Source organism: Anas platyrhynchos, chromosome 32 (assembly GCF_047663525.1).
Source record: "Anas platyrhynchos isolate ZD024472 breed Pekin duck chromosome 32, IASCAAS_PekinDuck_T2T, whole genome shotgun sequence".
Taxonomy (NCBI): Eukaryota; Metazoa; Chordata; class Aves; order Anseriformes; family Anatidae; genus Anas; species Anas platyrhynchos.
The window spans coordinates 5,607,145-5,624,690 of record NC_092619.1 but is presented as its reverse complement, the minus strand read 5'-3'; the positions used below and the strand labels follow the sequence as shown (position 1 = coordinate 5,624,690).

Genomic DNA, 17,546 nt, shown 5'->3' with positions numbered 1-17,546 from the left:
TTACTGGGGGGGGGGCACTGGGAGGGTGCTGGTGGGCTCTAAGCAACACTGGGACGCATTGGGAGGGAACTGGGGACACTCAGGACAGCACTAGGGTCACTGGGAGGGAATTGGGGGGGTCTCCAGGCATTACTGGGGCACACTGGAACAGAATTGAGGGGGCTGAAGACAGCACTGGGGGGCACTGGGAGGGTGCTGGGGGGCTCTGAGCAATACTGGGGGGGCACAGGGAGAGTACTGAAGGTCCATAGGCATTACTCGGGGGCACTGGGAGGGTGCTGGGGCGCTCTGGGCAATACTGGGGGGGCACTGGGAGAGTGCTGAAGGTCCATAGGCATTACTGGGGGGCACTGGGAGGGTGCTGGGGAGCTCTGGGCAACACTGGGGGGCACTGGGAGGGTGCTGGGGCCTCTAAGCAATATTGGGAGGCACTGGGTGGGTTAACCACTTGCTAGACACCTCTAGATACAGGCACAGCCAGGGATTCGGAAGCTTTTAGAGGGTTCCAGGGATTCAGAAATTCTTTGAAGGTTCCAGGATGGGTCAGGAGAAAAGGGACCCATAACAGGAACTTGGAAGATTGGGTCTACTCCTGGAGAGCTGAACGTTAGGCTTGTTACAAATGAAGTCTCAACTCGATCTGAATTTAGTCATACTTATAAAATGGGTAATATTTAAAGATTTATAGTAATATTTACAAAAGGGTTTTGGGGACTGCTGCGGGGCTAACAGCAGCACAGCAGTCGAGATAGCAGTTCTGACATTCTGTAACGCCTTGACGTCAGGATCTTGGTGGTTTGAACTGTCGTGTAACGGACCGTGGGATTCGGGTCGTTACATAAAGGCTGGAGGGCTGCAAAAGAAAGAAGAGCAGAGATGAAAACCCACTCCTTGCAGAGATCCCCAGGCATCCCCTGCAGACCATGCCAGCCCCACTCGACTCTTCCCCAGGCCAGGAAGAGGCAGTTTCATCTCCCTCTTCGTCCAGGTTGCGTGCTCTACAACAGGCTCCCACCTTCTGTCAGCCTTACTGCCCTTTCCCCTGACTCTTCCTCAGGGACACTCAACCCTTTCAGCGGCACTGCCCAGCTCCAGGCTGGGAGGCCATTCCCTGACACCACGGGCTACCCAGTCTCCTCTCCCTCGTTCCTATGGCTGCATTGCTCCTCCGCCCTGAAGCATTTCCCTGGAGCAGGGCAAGGCACGGGGGCCTCTGCCGCTGTCCCCCCAGCCCTAGCACACCCCCCACTGCCCTCACTCACCGCTGAGGATTTCATCCAGCTTCTCCTCGCTCTGGTCCTTGCAGTAGCGTGCAGCAAGACCTAGACACAGAGAATCTTATCAGAGCCCCGCTCCCCAGCACGCTCCCAGCAGTGCAGCCCCTGGCCTGGCCAGCCAGGCTGTGCCCCCTCCTGCACCCTGGAGCAAGGGCCCAGTCGGGGGGCTCTGGGGGCAACAGGGCTGTGCCTGGGGCTGCCAAAGGCTGCCCCAAGAGGGACTCAGGGGCTGGGCTCACCAATGAATCTGACGGCCTCAAGTCGCAAGTTGGTCTGAGTGGCCTGCAGGTAGGGCTGGCTCTGCTGCAGGTATTCTTCTACTCTGCCTCTGTCCTGCTGCAGCTGGAGAGAGAGAGAACGCAGGGTCACGGGGCTTGCACACCCTCTCCAGGGTCTCCTCCAGCATCCTGGGGGCAGGGAGGGCAGAGGGGCCTGCAGAACAGCCCCCTGGGGCTCTGTGCTGGCAGGAAGGGAGCGAGGATGCGGCTGCAGGCAGCGGGCTCTGGCCGGGCACGTTTGCCCAGCTGGGGCAAACCAAGATGGGTCCTTACCAAGCACTCCCTGATGTTCCACGTCTGTTCTGTCTTGGCCAAGCGCTTGAGCTCTTTGCGTCGCAGAAACTTTGCAGCCACGGCGAGAGCTTCCCCAGAGGCCTGCGGAGCAGCAGAGGTTGGGAGGTAGCAGCACAGCCTTGGGAAGGAGACCCTCTGTCCCCTCCTCTTGGCAGGGCTGCGAGCCTTTCCCAGCGTGTTATGGGAGGCTGTGGTGGGGAGCAGCGTGCACTGGGTTCAGTGGCCAAGGCAAGGCCACGGGACAGCCACCATCGGAGGCAGCTCACAATGAGAGAGATCCCAGAGATCACAGCCAGACATCAGAGGCTGGACTCGATGATCTTGAGGTCTCTTCCAACCTAGAAATTCTGTGATCCCCCAGAGCAACCCTGTGGCATCAGCACACCCTTGCCCACCTAACTGCTCAGCTCTGAGATCTGTACCTTTGCTACGCTCTCACTCTGGTCTCTCATGTGAAAGTAGAGTGGGAGAAGGCTCCTGTGCACTGTCCTCTTAATTTCCTTCTTCCTTTGCCGCAGCACAGCCTTCACCACAGCTTGGAAGAGGCAGATGGAGTGCTCCCGCACCTGGCTGGACTCCTGGCAGGGAGGAGGACAGGAGGAATTTCAGCATCAGCTTGACTGATGTGAAGGGATCTCCAAGCACTGTGAGATGCTTCAGCTCTGGATCCTTCCCAAAGGAGCTGCTCAGGGGCAGCTGCAAGGCCTGGTGCCCGTGAAGGGCAACGCAATCGGTTGCCATCGCAGGCTGCCCGCCAGCCACCCACTTTCGCCACCAGCCGCACCAGCCATGCCCAAGTAGAGCTCCCCAGCGCCTGGGCTGACGAGGAGACTGGGAAGGCCCTGCCTGAGTGCTGCCCACAGGGCCGGGTTGAAGGGCAGCCCTCGTTACAGGGGGCCCAGCTGAGGGCTCGGGCTCCCGCAGCACACTTACGTGGTCAAAGAGTGGCAGGAGCTTCTCAGCCAGCTGCAGAGCCGGGCCACTGGCCTTCCACCTCTCCACATGAGCCATCACGTTTCTCAGCACAGGCAGGGCCTTCATCAGCATGTCTGTGTTGGTGTCCTGCAGAGCCTCCACAATGTCTGGCAGCAAGACCTGAATTTTCCTTGCCTGTAGGAAAGACACCATTTCCCTTCCGTGAGGCAGTGAGAGACCACCCTGGGCAAAGGGCTCTGGTTCCTGAGCACCAGCCTCCTGCCTTGCTTCCTGGCAGCGGGGAGGGACGGGAGGGCAGAAGAGCAAAGCCCCAGGCTGCCAACATGGCTTTGCATGACGATGGCCCGCTCACCTTCTCAGGGCTCTCTGACACGGTGCAGAGCCCTTTCAGAACCAAAAAGCGCATCTCTGGGCTTGGGTGCTTCAGGTAGCTCTGGAGGTGCACTGGGTTACCAAAGTCCTCCTCAGAAATGTGATTCTGGGCCAGCATCTGCAAGAAAGAGCAGTGAGAGCCTGGCAGGGCCCCCTGCAGCCTCTTCTTCTCCCACCTTTGGGCAGGGATGGGGCAGCGCCAGCTGGCACCAAAGAGGCACCAGGCGCGGGGAGCTACGGGGGCTTGCCGGCCCCAGGGACCATGTGTCCGTACGTCCTGCGGGAGCTGGCAGTTTGGGGGTAGACGGGCACAGGGCTGTGCCTGTGTGCCTGAAGGGGCACACGTAGCCCTGCTGGGAGCAAGGTTTCATCTGGGAACTCACAGCCAAGCGACAGATGCAGGTGTCTTCGGTGACTGCGGTGCACCAGTTGCACAGCGGCAAGTCTTCCATCATGATGTTTAAAACCTTCTCCAAGGTCTGCGGCATGGCCAGGATCACCTCCCACATGCCCAGGTCAGTGCTGCAAGCCCAGAATACTCTGTCAGTGAGGCTGCCTCAGCCGCAGGGCCACAAACTGGGCCAGCCCCAGAGGACCCAGGCTGTCCTGCAGCCCCTGTGACTTGGGGAGCACTGAGGGCCCAGCCTGGGCAGGCAGGAGGGGGCTGAGCTGGTGTTCCCTGGGGGCAGGGGGACTCTGGGCTGCCTTGGACAGCTGGGCTGCTGCAGCCCTGGCTGGCCCAGTAGGGCTGGAACACATTGGTGGGAAGGAGGGCTGTGCTCCTTGGGGATGTCCTGCCCTTTGCCATTGGTGTGGCAAGCAGAGAGTCTCCAGGTGCATCTCCCGACGCGGAACAAGCCCTCAAGGATGTTAAGGCCAGGACCTGCCACGTGGCCGAGAGAACTGCAGCAGGTTCTTGACTTCACTCCTGGGCATCACGTTGGTCAGCTGGAGAAGCAGGGAGTCCAGGCACTGCCACGCCGATGCTGTGTGGATGCTGCCCAGGTTTTTCCTGATGCACTCCATGATCGTTGGCACCTTGGGGGACAAAGTGGGAATGGTGTTGCCAGCAGACCGCAGCCATTGCCACAGCTGCCACTCAAACTTTGGCCCCTTCCATTGCTCTCTGCTGGCTTCAGGTGGCTTCTGGAGCCCAAGAGACCCCGATGTGCGAGGGAGGCGGGGAGGGAGGCAGGGAAGGAGAGAGGAACAACGCCTGGAAGAGCTCAAGGGCAGGGCCATGGCCACAGGCCACTTACATCTGTCAGCCAGTAGCCAGCGTCCTCCAAGGCTGCGTCCAGCACGCTGAAGGCCCCCTGCTTGTCATGGATGCTGGAGTCTTGTAAAGCTTCAAGGGCTGTGAGGATGATGTCCAGCCTCTCAGCAGGGAAGAGATGTCCTCCAAACCCCTGTGGGAAGAAGGAGGAGGGAAGACATGCCTCACTGAGTGTCCCAAGGGTGCTGCTTAGCTGAGCAGCAAGGGCAGCTCTGGAGAGAGGGCCCTCGGGGAACAAGAGGAACCCTCTCACCAGGGCGAGTGAGGCCGTGCCAGCCCCACCGGTTCTGGACCCCTTTGCCTACACGAGATGCCTGCTGATGCTGCGGACAAGATCCCCAGCAAGGCCAGAGCTCATTACCTTGGCAATTTCACAGGGAGTTGATGTTATAGAAAATAGAAATGTTGTATCCTCCAAACTCTGGTGTCTCTTTGCATACTTTTCCATGTCCTCTCTCAATATGCATTCTAAACAGGGGGCAACACCAAAGAGTCAGTAGGGAAGAGCATCTTTGCCAACAAGCTTGCCAAATATTGAAAAGCACTTTCACTAGGAATGGTTGAGGAGGGAGGCTCAGACCCATGGCGAGGAGAGTGATGGGCAGGGATGTAAAGCACAAGGTGAGGAGTGCTGGGAGCAAGAGGGACCTCAGGGATGATGCAGAAGGAGGAGAAGCAATGGCGTTGGGTGCTGTGGGGGTAGCAGCGTGTCACAGACCCCCTTCTGCTCGGGGTCAGGACGTGCAGGAAGCCCCCTGACACCTGCCTTTAAGACGGCAGGGAGCAAACAGTCAGGGAGCATTCTGGAGGGCGTCACCATCCCTGGTGATGCACGGCTGGCTCTGCTGTTCACTCCTCAGGGAAGATGTGGTTTGGGAAGTGCTCATCGATTGATGGCTTAGACTGGGGGAGACCACAAAATAGTGTGGTAGGTGATCTGGGGAGGGTTGGGAAGGACAGCAGCAGAGAACTGCTCCTGGACATCAGGTGAGTGTCTAGCTTCTGCGGAAAACGATAGCCAGAATGCTGCGGGAAGCTGCTGTGAGGAGCAGAGGAGGTCAGGGAACCTGGCAGAATTCTGTGGGCAGCCTCCACCAAGCACAAAAACAATCCTTCACAATACTCGGGGAGAACAGGCAGACAAACCAGCAGATGTCTGTGTGCAGATGGACATTGCCCACCACACCTTCTTACCTCTTCCTTCTGTGACGACTGTGTACATGTGAAAAAGACTTTTCAAAGCTGCGTGTCCCATGGAATCATCGCCACTGCTGAAAAGCAAGAGGTGGCCCAGCAGCTTGCCCAGGATGGGGATGCACAGGTTGAAATCTTTGGGCTCATCTTCGCTATAGATTTCAAAGTTCTCTAAGATCTGTATGAAAAAGGGAGGAGAGACAAAGGGCTTAGTGGAGGCAGAGCCAGCCCCTGAGATAGCAGGGCCTGGGGAGGGAAGAGCAGGGGTGAAGGAGGGACAAAGACCCTCGATTCACAGTGCTGAGGCCCTCACGTACATCGAGGCTTGCCTCACAGGCACCCTTGCATGGCAGGATGCTCTGGGATGCAGGAAAGGGTGGAGGGTTCCGTGTGCCTTACCTTGGTCACCAAATACCAGCGGATGAAAGTAATCAGCCTCTCAATCCTCCTCACAGCTCTCTCGCGCACAGTTGAGTTTTTGGAGCCAGCAAAGTCCAGCATCACCTGCGAGGAGAGAAGTTGCTGGGGGTTGACAGTGGTCTGCAAATGTGACCTGAGAGGATTCTTTGGAAATTCTTTGCAAATGCCAAACCTTCAACATATTCTGCATCTCTGTGTTGAAACTGGTGATGGGACAGCTGAGTACGAAGCCCTCCAGCATGGTGTCCAAGGCATCCATAGTCTGCAGGGAGGACAGAAGAGCATCGAATTATTTCTGTGGCCCTCCTCACCCTCAGGAGCTGGCTCTGAGCCCCTCTGGAGTTCAGGGGTGGCTTTGGGGCTAAAAAGCCGCTGCGTGCAGACATCCTACAGCACGGGATCATGCCCGGGAAGGGGAAAGGGTGAGGCTGGGAAAGCAAATCTGGGCCCCGGCCCTGCACTGGTCTCTGGTTGTGTCAGCACGGGGAAGCAAGGCAGCAGCTCAGCAGGACTGGGGGTGCCGGTACCTCACCCAGCACATACCTTGGCGTAGAGCGCTCTTTCTGTCTCTGGCATGTCCGACTCCGGAGGCAGAAAGAAGACGCTCTTGCAGCACACGTTCAGGAGACTCTCCCTTTTGCCATGCAGTGCTGTTGGTACGGTGTTGCTGAAGGAGAGAGAGAGAGGAGCCTGTTGGATGCAGTGCCTCGAGGCTTATGAAGGAGGACACGGACCTCCCTTGGCCAGGCATCCCTGGGAGGGACGGGCAGCCTCCCTGCCAGCTTCAGGGCCACCAGGACATTGCCACCAGGGGCTGGGCACGCACCTGAGGAGGGCGACAGTCTCCATGGCGATCTGCCAGAATTCTGTGCGCAAGCTGTCCACGGGCTCCTTTTCCATCAGCGCCTGCAGAGCACAAGCAGGATGAGACCTTGGAGCCGCCGGCACCCAGCAGCAGCAGAGCCAGCGCTGCCCCAGCCCTCGCCTCCCAGGGGGCTGGTGCCGGGGGGCCTTGCCCCTTCCCCAACCCGCTGCACATCCTCTCACCATGATGTGCTCCACCAGCTTATGTTTGCTGCAGAAGCCATGCAAGTTCATCGGCACACCCTTCTCGGTGACACATCTGCACAGATCGCAGATTTCGATGAGGAAAACTATCTTCTGCTCCTCGTTGCCCTGGCAGCCACAAAGACACCAACAGAGCATTAGGGGGACACCCACGGCCATCAGGACCAAAGCCTTGAGGGGTCTGGGGCTGTGTGGGACCCCTGGAGGGCAGCTCCAGGAGCACTGCTGCGATGCAAGTAGCTGCCATTACCTTTTCTTTCCGTCTGACATATGCCCTGATAGATTGCACAGCCGAGTTTCTGCGCAGTTTCCATATATTACCTGGAAAGGACGAAAGCAAAGAGTGCTGCAGAGAGGGGCTGAATGCAGGGGTGAGGAGAGGAAGGGCCCCAGCCCCAGAAGGACGTGGGGAGGCCGCGGGAATGCCCAGAGGCTGCAGCAGCTCCGCTGGGAAGAGAGGCTGAGGGAGCTGGGCTTGTGGAGCCTGGAGAAGGCTGCGGGGGGACCTCGCTGCAGCCTCCCCGTGCCCAAAGGGGCTTCCAGGAAAGCTGGAGGGGGATCTTCATCATGGACTGCAGTGACAGGACAAGGGGTGACAGCTTTAACCTCAAAGAGGGCAGGTTTCTTTTGGCCAGGCAGGGATTTCTCTCCTTCACGCCCAGGGCAGTGAGGCCTTGGCGCAGGCTGCGGTGCCCCCTCCCTGGCACTGCCCACGGCCAGGCTGGGTGGGCTTTGGGCAGCATGGGCTGGGGGGAAGCATTGTGATCGCCGAGGTCCCCCCCAGCCCAGAGCGTCCTGGGATTCTGTGGTGCTGCGGAGGAAGCTCAGTCCCGTCAGCCCAAGCGCCACTTTACCCAGGAAAGGAGTCCTGGAGTCAAGCTGCGGTCTCTGTGTCCCCAACCCTCCCCACCCCATCCCTAAGACTCACTGGAATCCAGCAGCTGCGACTTCTTCTTGCTATCCTGTGTCGAACCGCTGTCCTCAACCACTAAGCTGTCCTCTACCGGTCTCCTGTCCTGTGCCGGGCTGCTGCCCACTTCCTGAGAAATGGCCTCTGCCAGGCTGCTGTCCTCTACCGGCAAAATGGCCTTGACTGGGGTTTTGTCCTCTGCCAGCAAGCTGTCCTCTGCTGGCTGGTTGCTGCCCCTAGAAGACCAGGTCTCCTGCCAGGCCAGCCTGGGCTGCCTGGGGGGCATGCCTCCCTCCTCATCCCATTCAGAAGCAGCCTCTGAAGTGGGAGAGCTCGCAAGGTTAAAAGGGCGGCTCGTCTGGGTGGGTGGTTGCGGCATTGTGGGACTTGGACTGCGCTCAGGGTCTCCTTGAGGCTCCTGTGCTCCTTCCATATCCGTCGCTGCCGTGCACCGACACTGAGGGTCCGAGCCACGGCTGCGCTCTTATAAGGCGGAGCCCTGGCGTGTCACCAAGTGACGTCACAATGGGTGCCACTGTGGCACGTGCCTGGGCTGGGTGGGCACCCATTGTGACGTCACTTCGTGACACCCCAGGGCTCCACCTTATAAGAGCACAGCCATGGCTCGGACGCTCAGTGTTGGTGCACGGCAGTGACGGACAGGGCAGGAGCACAGGGCCTTCGAGGAGTCCCCGAGCATAGCCCACGTCCCACAATGCCGCAACCGCCCGCCCAGAGGAGCCGCTATTTTCTCTTTGAGAAGTCTTCCACTCCAGAGGATCCTTCTGAATGGGATGAGGAGGAAGGCATGCCCCCCAGGCAGCTGCTGGGGAGCGGGCCTCTGATAAGATTCTCTGTGTCTAGGTCTTGCTGCACGCTACTGCAAGGACCAGAGCGAGGAGAAGCTGGATGAAATCCTCAGCGGTGAGTGAGGGCAGTGGGGGGTGTGCTAGGGCTGGGGGGACAGCGGCAGAGGCCCCCGTGCCTTGCCCTGCTCCAGGGAAATGCTTCAGGGCGGAGGAGCAATGCAACCATAGGAACGAGGGAGAGGAGACTGGGTAGCCCGTGGTGTCAGGGAATGGCCTCCCAGCCTGGAGCTGGGCAGTGCCGCTGAAAGGGTTGAGTGTCCCTGAGGAAGAGTCAGGGGAAAGGGCAGTAAGGCTGACAGAAGGTGGGAGCCTGTTGTAGAGCACGCAACCTGGACGAAGAGGGAGATGAGACAGCCTACAAGCAGCTAGGAGCAGGGTCACGATTGCTAGCCCTTGCTCTCATGGGGAAGCACAATAGCGAGAGGAAAGAGTCCAGGAGATTCCTGGAGTGTGTGAATCCTCCCAAGGGATGGAGGCAGGTGGTGAGGGAACCAGCTTGTGAAGGTGCCCCACTTGACCTGTGGTGCGCAGGTGGGGAAGGACTGGGGGCTGCATTTGGGACATTGCTGAGCAGCAGCTTTCAACGGATTCCTTTGTCCCTCCTGCTCCTCCTGGCCTGGGGAAGAGTCGAGTGGGGCTGGCATGCTCTGCAGGGGATGCCTGGGGATCTCTGCAAGGAGTGGGTTTTCATCTCTGCTCTTCTTTCTTTTGCAGCCCTCCAGCCTTCAGAGAACGACCCGGAACCCATGGTCCGTTCCCTGGCAGTTCAAACCACCCTGATCCTGACTTCAAGGCATAACGCAATGTCAGGACGGAGATTTCCACTGCTGTGGTGCTGCTAGCCCCGCAGCAGTCCTCAAAAGAGCAATATATATTTTAATAGAACTAGGTTGTTGTCTCGTTATTCCAGCAGCTCCTTCAAAGTGACTTGGTGCCATGACGCTGAGCTAACTTGGAGGCCACCAAGGACGTCTTTTCCCTGGGCCCGGTGACTGCATGGTGCCTACTCAACCAGTGAAAGAGTCACAGAACCCTTGCGCTTGGAAAAGGGCCTTCAGCTCAAGTCCAAGCGTCAGCTAACACCACCAGGCCCACCACAAAACCACGGCCCTTAGCGCCAAGTCCACGCATTTCTTTAATAGCTCCAGGCCTGGGGACTCCACCAGTGCCCTGGGCAGCCGGTTCCACCCTTTCCATGAAGAAACTCTTCCTGACATCCCATCCTGTGAGTCCACCTGTGGTAGGTGCGCCCAGGTAGAAGAACTGCTCAGCCTCCTGGCAGAGCTTTGGGAGGAGGTGGGCAGGCTGAGGAGCACCAGGGAGTCGGAGAAGGTTGAACTGTACTCTGCCAGCCCTGGGACAGATGCGTCAGGCAGACACAGCAGAGGAAATGGAGGATCCCCTACCCTCTGGCCATCAGGCAGAAGGAGTGCATCTCAGTGACGAAGGGATGGAAGTTTAGATCTGCTCGGAGCAGCAGGCGAACCCTTCCTTGCCTACCTCACCTTCCTTTCAGGTGCCCTGAAACAACAGACTCTGGAACTAATGGACACACAAATGATGATGTGCATGAAGGTCCATCCAGGTTGGAGGGGTTTTCTAGGGCAAGTCAGCCTTCCCCAGTATCACGACCACCTCCATCAAGAAAAAGAGAAGGGTTACTGTCATAAGTGACTCCCTTCTGAGCAGAACAGAGGGCCGCATACGCCAACCTGACCCAACCCATGGAGAAGTCTGCTGCCTCCCAGGAGATCAGGGTAAAAGATGTTTCTAGAAAGCTCACTTTCCCTGTAAGGACCTCTGAGCATCATCCATTATTGTTCTGTCCCCGGGTTTTTCGGGGCCCGGTGGCAGTGCCGTCCCCTCTGTGTCCCCCTTGGCGCAAGTGACACCTCGGTGCTGGCCGGGCTGTGTGGCTGCCAGGTGGGAGTCACCTGGGGGGGGGGGGAGGGGCTCGGGAGGGAGATTGGGTCGGGGCCAGGCTCCGAGGGGCGTGGGGGGGCCGAGGGGGTGGCGTCCGGGAGTGCTCTGAGGGGTCTGGGGGTGCTCACAGGGCTCCTGAGGGGCCGGGAGGGGGCGAGGGGGGGTCTGGGGGTGCTCAGGGGTCTCCTGAGGGGTGGGGGGGTAATGGGGGGAGCCCTGAGGCGGTCTCCGGGGGCTTGGACAGGGTCTGGGGGTGCTCGGAGGGATCTGGGGTCGCTCAGAGGGCTCCTGAGGAACAGGGGGGGTAACGGGGGGAGCCCTGAGGGGGGGCTGTGGGGGTTTAGGGGGCTCCTGAGGTGCTCAGAGGGCTCCAGGGGTGCTGGGAGGGGTCTGGAGATGCTCAGGGGTCTCCTGAGGGGCTGGCGGGTAACGGTGGGAGCCCTGAGGAGGGCTACGGGGGCGCTTAGGGGGCTCTGGGGATGCTCGGAGGGGTTTGGGGGTACTCAGAGGGCTTCAGGGGTGGTCAAAGGGCTCCCAAGGGATGTGGGGGTGCAGGGGAGAGCCCTAAGGAGGGCTCTGGGGGGGCTCAGAGGGGTCTGGGGGTGCTCAGGGACCCCGTGCTACAGACCCATATCTGGAGCAGTTCTGGAAGAGCTGCTGCCTGTGGGAAGTCCACGCCGGATCAGTTCAGCAAGGACTGCATCCCGTGGGTGGGACCCCACAGCACAGGGGACGAGAGTGACCAAGGAGTGGCAGAGAAGAAGCACTGTAGACTGACCATAACCCCCGTTCCCCTGTTCCCCTGCGCCGCTCGGCGGGAGGAGGTGGAAGAGGGTGGATAGGGGGGAAGGTGCTTTTGGTTTCTTTCCTTTGTTTCTCACTTCTCTATTATCCTATATATATATATATAGATATATATATATATATATATGATAATAAATAGATAGCTACATATATAGAACAGAAATATGAAATAAAAGTACTTAAATATGTTTAAGAAAGATCAAATAAACAAATTTATTTAAAATATCTTAAAAGACCTATATATGAAATTTTATATACCTATATGAGATACTATTTACTAAGTTGTTTACAAATAACCGAACAGTGTGCAACAAAAGACTATGGAGAGTAAAAATTAAGTATGTTGAAGACTACTTGTCGGACCAGAAGGCTGAGATTTCTTTCTTAATTTCCTAGTAAGAAAAAAAAAGACAAAATAGCAGTCAGCACAAATGAAAGCTTAAGAACACTTTCTATTACTATAAAAATAAATAATTTGTAATACATGGTTAGTAATAGTTAGCAAACAGTGTGCTACCACCATCACAACGGCCTATTACCCCTTCTAGCTTCAGAGGCATCCTTATACATCCAAAATAGAGAGGAGGATATCAACTATATGGATCTCTCTCAGCAGTGGTTTCACAACAATTAGAAAGAAGAAACAGTTCCTGAGAAGCCACAACAAGCTCAAGTTAATTTCTGGACTTTGAATAATTACTCCTTAAGTTCTCTCTCTCTCCATACAGTAGAGCACGCTCCTGACTAACTTGTACAGTGCACTCTGAATAGGAGAGATTTGTTTGCCTATGCTAAAGGAAGAAATAGAAAACCAAGAAGGCTACTTAACTTTTAATACTTAAATTAAATGTTAAGTTACAAAAGTTCACAGGCCATGAGATTAGAAATAAACCCCTTCTCGAGCTAAAAGATCTCATTTTTTTTTTCAGGAGCGGCCTCCCTGAATCTAAATAATCCTCTCACAGGCAGAACAGAGTGTCCGTTCTAACTCTTTATCAGATGTGGAAAAAGAGATTGAGATGACCAGTGCCTAAAAAAAAGAGGCACTCTCTTTTTAAGGCAGACTGATCGGCACAACACATTTTATCTGTTCTCAAGCACAAGCAACTCTAAGATAAATGGGTTCAAGGATCTTCAATGTGAAGAGTGAATATCCAGCGTATACTGGGAACACCTGACTTGGACTATGGACGCCTCACGCAGATTTTGGAGGAGTTCGGACAACTCAGAAATCATCTTTTACAGGAAGAGACCAGAGAATTTGACTCAGTGTAGAACTGGCACAGGCAGAAATCTCCCCAATTACAGATGCTCAAGCGCATTAGTTAAAAAGAGATTAGAGTGTGACTAGAGAGAAGTCTCAAACTCTTGTTATATACTTAAATTTCTCTCCAGGGATGAACGACTGCTATCACCGTGTATGACTGGCTGTAGAGGGAGAGAGAGCGAGTGAAAGACTTAGAAAAGCACCTTCCCTTCGTAGTCCTCCCACTCCCAAAATGGTTCTTCAAGGAAAACTACTGACAGACTAAAGTTAACTGCTTTGAAAGGGCTGTGTGGGTGGACCCGTTGTCTTCAAGTTCAAGCTTTTTCCTGCAGAAACTGCCAACAATTATGCCAAATATAACAATGGTTTTGCAAGATGGATAAACGTCTTCCAGACTGAAAGGGAGAAGTCGTACTGTTGTTGTTGTCTGTGCACAGACACCTAAGCAGTAAAGAGCAATGCTAAACAACCACGATATCCCAGAACACACAAATACTGTGTAACAGTGACAGAAAGTGCTAGAATTCAAAACAAAAGTTACCTCCACCAAATCGGTTTTGTCGTAGTCTTCTCTATGGTTGTAAATACACTGATTAATGACGCCATATACTTTTTCCAGGTGATAAATGTCAAATCCCTTCGTTATCTCAGTGACAAAGCATAACAGTTTCTGAAGACAACAATGGAGCAAAACAACAACTTTAGAATAGTATAAGATCCTTTGAATACGCTCTATATGTTTTCAGAGGTTGAACAGTAACAATACAAGTGACAGCCTACTTTTTCTTACGCTATTAAATAAAATGTGACACTTCAGAGAACAGATTAAATATCCCATGAGATTTCAGCAGGGAAAATATGAGTTAATTTTTCATATTTCAGAGAAAGGAAAGGCTGAAATTTCGGACAATCTTTTACTACTAATCAATCACATCAACGGTTGCAATTGCAAGTCGACTGCTCCCAAAGCAGCAGGGAATGACACGATCCTCTTTGTAGGACAGCTGCTGCCACAGCGAAGCCACTGTTGCATTTCATTAGAGAAGCGTTGCAGCAGCGCGGGGCACTGTAAAAAGGCTGCAGATCTTGTAGATACAGCTGTGCCAGCTGGAAAAGGAAGCACCCTTAGGTGATTACCTTTACCCACGTGTGCCATGCCTACAACTCTGCTGGCAGAACAGGTTGCTCAAACGCCCAGAGCAAAGGTGGATTAGTTTGCTCAGTCCTACCTTTAAATTCAGGGGTGGGTAAATAGCAAAGTGACTGCTTGTAGCAATCACCTCTCTCTCACACAGTCATTTCTATTACCAAAGATGCAGAGATGATAATCTCTGGCACAGCAACAGTGACAAGCTAGTGGCAGCACCTTCTTCCACTGCCACAGCTGTCCATTAGCTGTGTGAGCCTGCGAGTACGTAGCTTTAGGGAGCAGCCATACCAAATGGAAATACTACTGCCCCCTGGAAATAATGCTGCTTATCATCTTATCAGCAAACTCTGCCTCCTTCATGTATATATATATATACACACACACACACACAATATAAGAACTTCTAATACTGCACTTTCAAGGAATTTCAGAAAAGTAGTCACTTCTCCATGGCTAGCTAGTTTACGTCAACCTGCTAACTTCAGGTTTAAAATCATCACTGCAAGAAATAAGGATCCTTTTCAGGTTCTTAATACATCAAAGCATGAAAAAAAAATCCCCAAATAAAAGCCCTCAAACCCATCATTAAAATTACAAATCATTAAATGATATGCATAATAGTACTAGCAGGTTGTCAATGTGGTATTTTAAAATTCAGCAAGGCCTTTTATCTTAAAAATTAGGCAAAGAATCTATCTCCTAAACTACAGATGACCAGAAGCAAATGGTAGCCTACAGAAATCTACACGAAGTATGGAAACTAAACAGTCACAGTGCATTACAGGCTGAATTATTTCACTATCTATATGTCCTTCCAATTAATTGTTTTAATTGGCATTGGTTAACAATGGGCTTAATTTGCAATTTTACATGTCGCAGGAATATGTCCTATTTGAGCATCAAAAAAAAAGCTGAAATTAGACATACTTTGAGCTCATAGCGATCCACGATAACTATGTAGTCTGTCTCTGTAGGAACTTGTACAGGGTTCTCATCACTTATCTGTTGCTGGTCTTCTTCCCAAGAACGTTCAGGAGTCACTGCTTGAAATGCCCAGGAATCTGGAAGGACACAAATTTCTTCAGTCAGGTTTTCTGTTTATCTAGAATACAGTCTCAGTGAAGTATCCTGTACCTGCAAAACAGTCTCTCTCTACAAATACAGAGACAGAATTGTTATCGTCTGCACTGAGAAATACTTGGCTTCTCCCTTCTTTCCAGCTAAAGCCACTGCTCCATAAAAATTAGAAACTAAGACAAAAAAAAGCACACAAAAATACCCACAAACAAACAAAAAGCACTAACGAAAAGGTTAATAGTGGAAAAAAATAGTCATGTTGCCAATTCAGGTTAGGGAACACATCTTAGAGTACAACATTAGGGCTTAAGTCTCCTATTCCACATGTTACTCTGGATCCACGCATCTTGAAGTGCTGCTTTTTCACCTAAGCTGCTCGTTATTGGAAAGCACCTCGTACAATAAAAGAGTGTCAGTGACTGCTGGCTTTCAGTTAGGTACCATTAGAAAAAAACAGACTTTAGAATCAAGAAACCAGCACCTACAGAAACATGTGGGCTTGGCTTGCACAATTAGAGGAGCAACATCATTACGGAATAAACTGTGTGATGATTTTTGAGAGCTGTAACAGAAAAAATAGAGTGAAATTGAAGGCTGAAGCTAATAAATAGTGCAATCCTCCTCAGCAAGAATAGGGTGCTAAAGGATCTGATGGACTTCTCCCTTACCATTTGAACTTGGATTTTCATTAGTTATAGTTCCCCATCTTGGTGTTGAATATCCACAAAGCTTAGCACTTTCCTTTTCAGTGTTAAGTTTAACTTGACATATGTCAGAAACATGTTTGTCCACAAACTCTTCTTCATCACTATCGTTTTGGTCATCTGTTGGTACTCTGTTCTCTTTATCGAATTGAGAACTCCTCTTTGCTGCAGCACGCGCACAGTTGTTCCTTCTGCGCTTTCTTTCTGACGCACCTACAAAGAGACAGCATAAAAAAAAAATAATCCAAAACATAACCAAAAGAATTCTTTCTTCAAAATCCATTATCTTCATCTTACTCAACTGACAAGGAAAAGAAAGAAACTGAGCTACCACTGCCTATATCCCTACATATGCTGAGAAAAGAGTTGAAAGTTAATGGGGTCAGTTTGCTATTAAGATTAAAAACAAGCAAACAAACCACACACACAGCTACGGAATTTCATTCACTAAACAGTCACTTTCAGGATTTTAAATGCTGAGGATTCTTACTTTGGATGGGCAGTATTAATACAACGTGAGGTTATTTGATAAAGTCACTGTCTTACTACATGAACTAATACAGATGAACATCATAAAAGCCTCTGGAAATAAGCTCTCCTTCGAGTCTGGTATCAAGCTGAAGACTTCAAAAGCTGAATACATGTTTGGAAGAGATTAATTAATGAGACAATTTTAAGGGAATATTCAAAGGAGAAAAAACGTGAAGACTTATACCTCGTACGCTTCCTGATTTGGTAAACCTTTTGTGAAAAAACAAACTTTGTGGTTTTGCCCAACATTCGTAGTATTCATATAGTATTGCAAAAGGATATGGGTGGAGTCCATGGCAAAATTCCCACTCTCACTAGTTAGACTTCCCTCCTTCAACTGGGAATCACAGTATGAGGTAGCTAAGATTTTAGCATTTGGGGAAGGGAGGGGTGGAGTGGGGGTAAAAATGCCATTTTGCATAATTAAAAACTAGTTAAGTATTCAGAAACTGCCATCCACAACATTTTTTACCTCAAGAATTAGCAATTTAGGGGCGGCTAAATGTCAATTGGGCCATCAAAGTTGTTTTTGTTTGTTTGTTTGTTTTTTATATTGTAAACCAACTTTATTTGAACTTTAATTCATCACTATATTGAATGAATGTCCTCTGGATTTCTCTCTCACATTTTGAAGTAAATTTGAAAACAAAATACCTCTGGCATAAAGAGCCAGGCATCAGAGACACCTGTTGCGCCTCAAGAACAGAGAAGGTATGAATGACAAGAGCAGCTGAATAAAATGCAACTTACCATTAGAAATGGGTGTACTGGCATCTACAGGTGCCGCTGTCATCTCCTCATTTTCATTACTCTCTTCATCTGGTTTGTCGTCTTCAGTAGCAGGGTTCTGCTGTGGTGACTTGGAGTCGTCCCATGGAGCACACACTGGAGAGGTGCGACCTTGCAATAAAGAATAGATAACAAAGATCTTTGTCGTGCATTTTCAGTTACAAATGCAGAGACAAGTCTTAAAATCCTTAGCGTTAAAGCACGTACCTCTTTTCTCATGAGATTCTTTAATTTGTTCACAAAGTCGTCCAAACTCTGTATCTATTTCGTTCCTCACCATTGAATATGCAGTGTCTTGCAAAACATAGGCTCTGTGACGATCTGAAATTTTTACAGACTTTAACTGAATGTTGTCTACCAACCAATGAAACTGTTTTGATCACAGAAAAAAATTGCTTTCTTCATAG

The 17,546-nt window shown here is 52.2% G+C and overlaps 2 protein-coding genes across 2 annotated transcripts in view; both read right to left on the bottom strand.

Annotated features, from left to right (window-relative positions):
- Positions 1-641: 641 nt before the first annotated feature.
- Positions 642-8,493, bottom strand: LOC113840692 (maestro heat-like repeat-containing protein family member 7). Its single transcript, XM_072030380.1, has 19 exons — positions 8,044-8,493; positions 7,366-7,436; positions 7,095-7,223; positions 6,874-6,953; positions 6,591-6,714; positions 6,220-6,309; positions 6,027-6,131; positions 5,628-5,805; positions 4,795-4,901; positions 4,417-4,566; positions 4,041-4,195; positions 3,541-3,679; positions 3,138-3,275; positions 2,783-2,959; positions 2,272-2,427; positions 1,829-1,930; positions 1,517-1,619; positions 1,263-1,322; positions 642-853 (listed from the first exon to the last, which is right to left on the bottom strand). The coding sequence occupies exons 1-19, from the start codon at positions 8,456-8,458 to the stop codon at positions 726-728; spliced, it is 2,607 nt and encodes an 868-aa protein (XP_071886481.1). The 5' UTR covers positions 8,459-8,493; the 3' UTR covers positions 642-725.
- A 3,330-nt stretch (positions 8,494-11,823) lies between these two features.
- Positions 11,824-17,546, bottom strand: part of LOC113840518 (ATPase family AAA domain-containing protein 2) — a 29,520-nt gene continuing 23,797 nt past the window's right edge. The window contains exons 23-27 of the mRNA XM_072030377.1: positions 17,347-17,460; positions 17,101-17,250; positions 15,784-16,032; positions 14,966-15,099; positions 11,824-13,558 (exon numbers count right to left, since the gene is read on the bottom strand). Coding sequence (XP_071886478.1) covers positions 13,139-13,558; positions 14,966-15,099; positions 15,784-16,032; positions 17,101-17,250; positions 17,347-17,460 — 1,067 coding nt within the window. The 3' untranslated portion in view covers positions 11,824-13,138. The remainder of the gene's footprint in view (positions 13,559-14,965; positions 15,100-15,783; positions 16,033-17,100; positions 17,251-17,346; positions 17,461-17,546) is intronic.

Bases quoted from the DNA above. Each gene is read 5' to 3' on its own strand.
- LOC113840692 (XM_072030380.1), bottom strand. From the start codon at position 8,458: ATGGAAGGAGCACAGGAGCCTCAAGGAGACCCTGAGCGCAGTCCAAGT. The intron at 5,806-6,026 runs GTAAGGCACACG...TTTTTCATACAG, and splicing joins GCTGGTATTTGGTGACCAAG to ATCTTAGAGAACTTTGAAAT. The intron at 4,196-4,416 runs GTAAGTGGCCTG...TTGTCCCCCAAG, and splicing joins CTGGCTACTGGCTGACAGAT to GTGCCAACGATCATGGAGTG.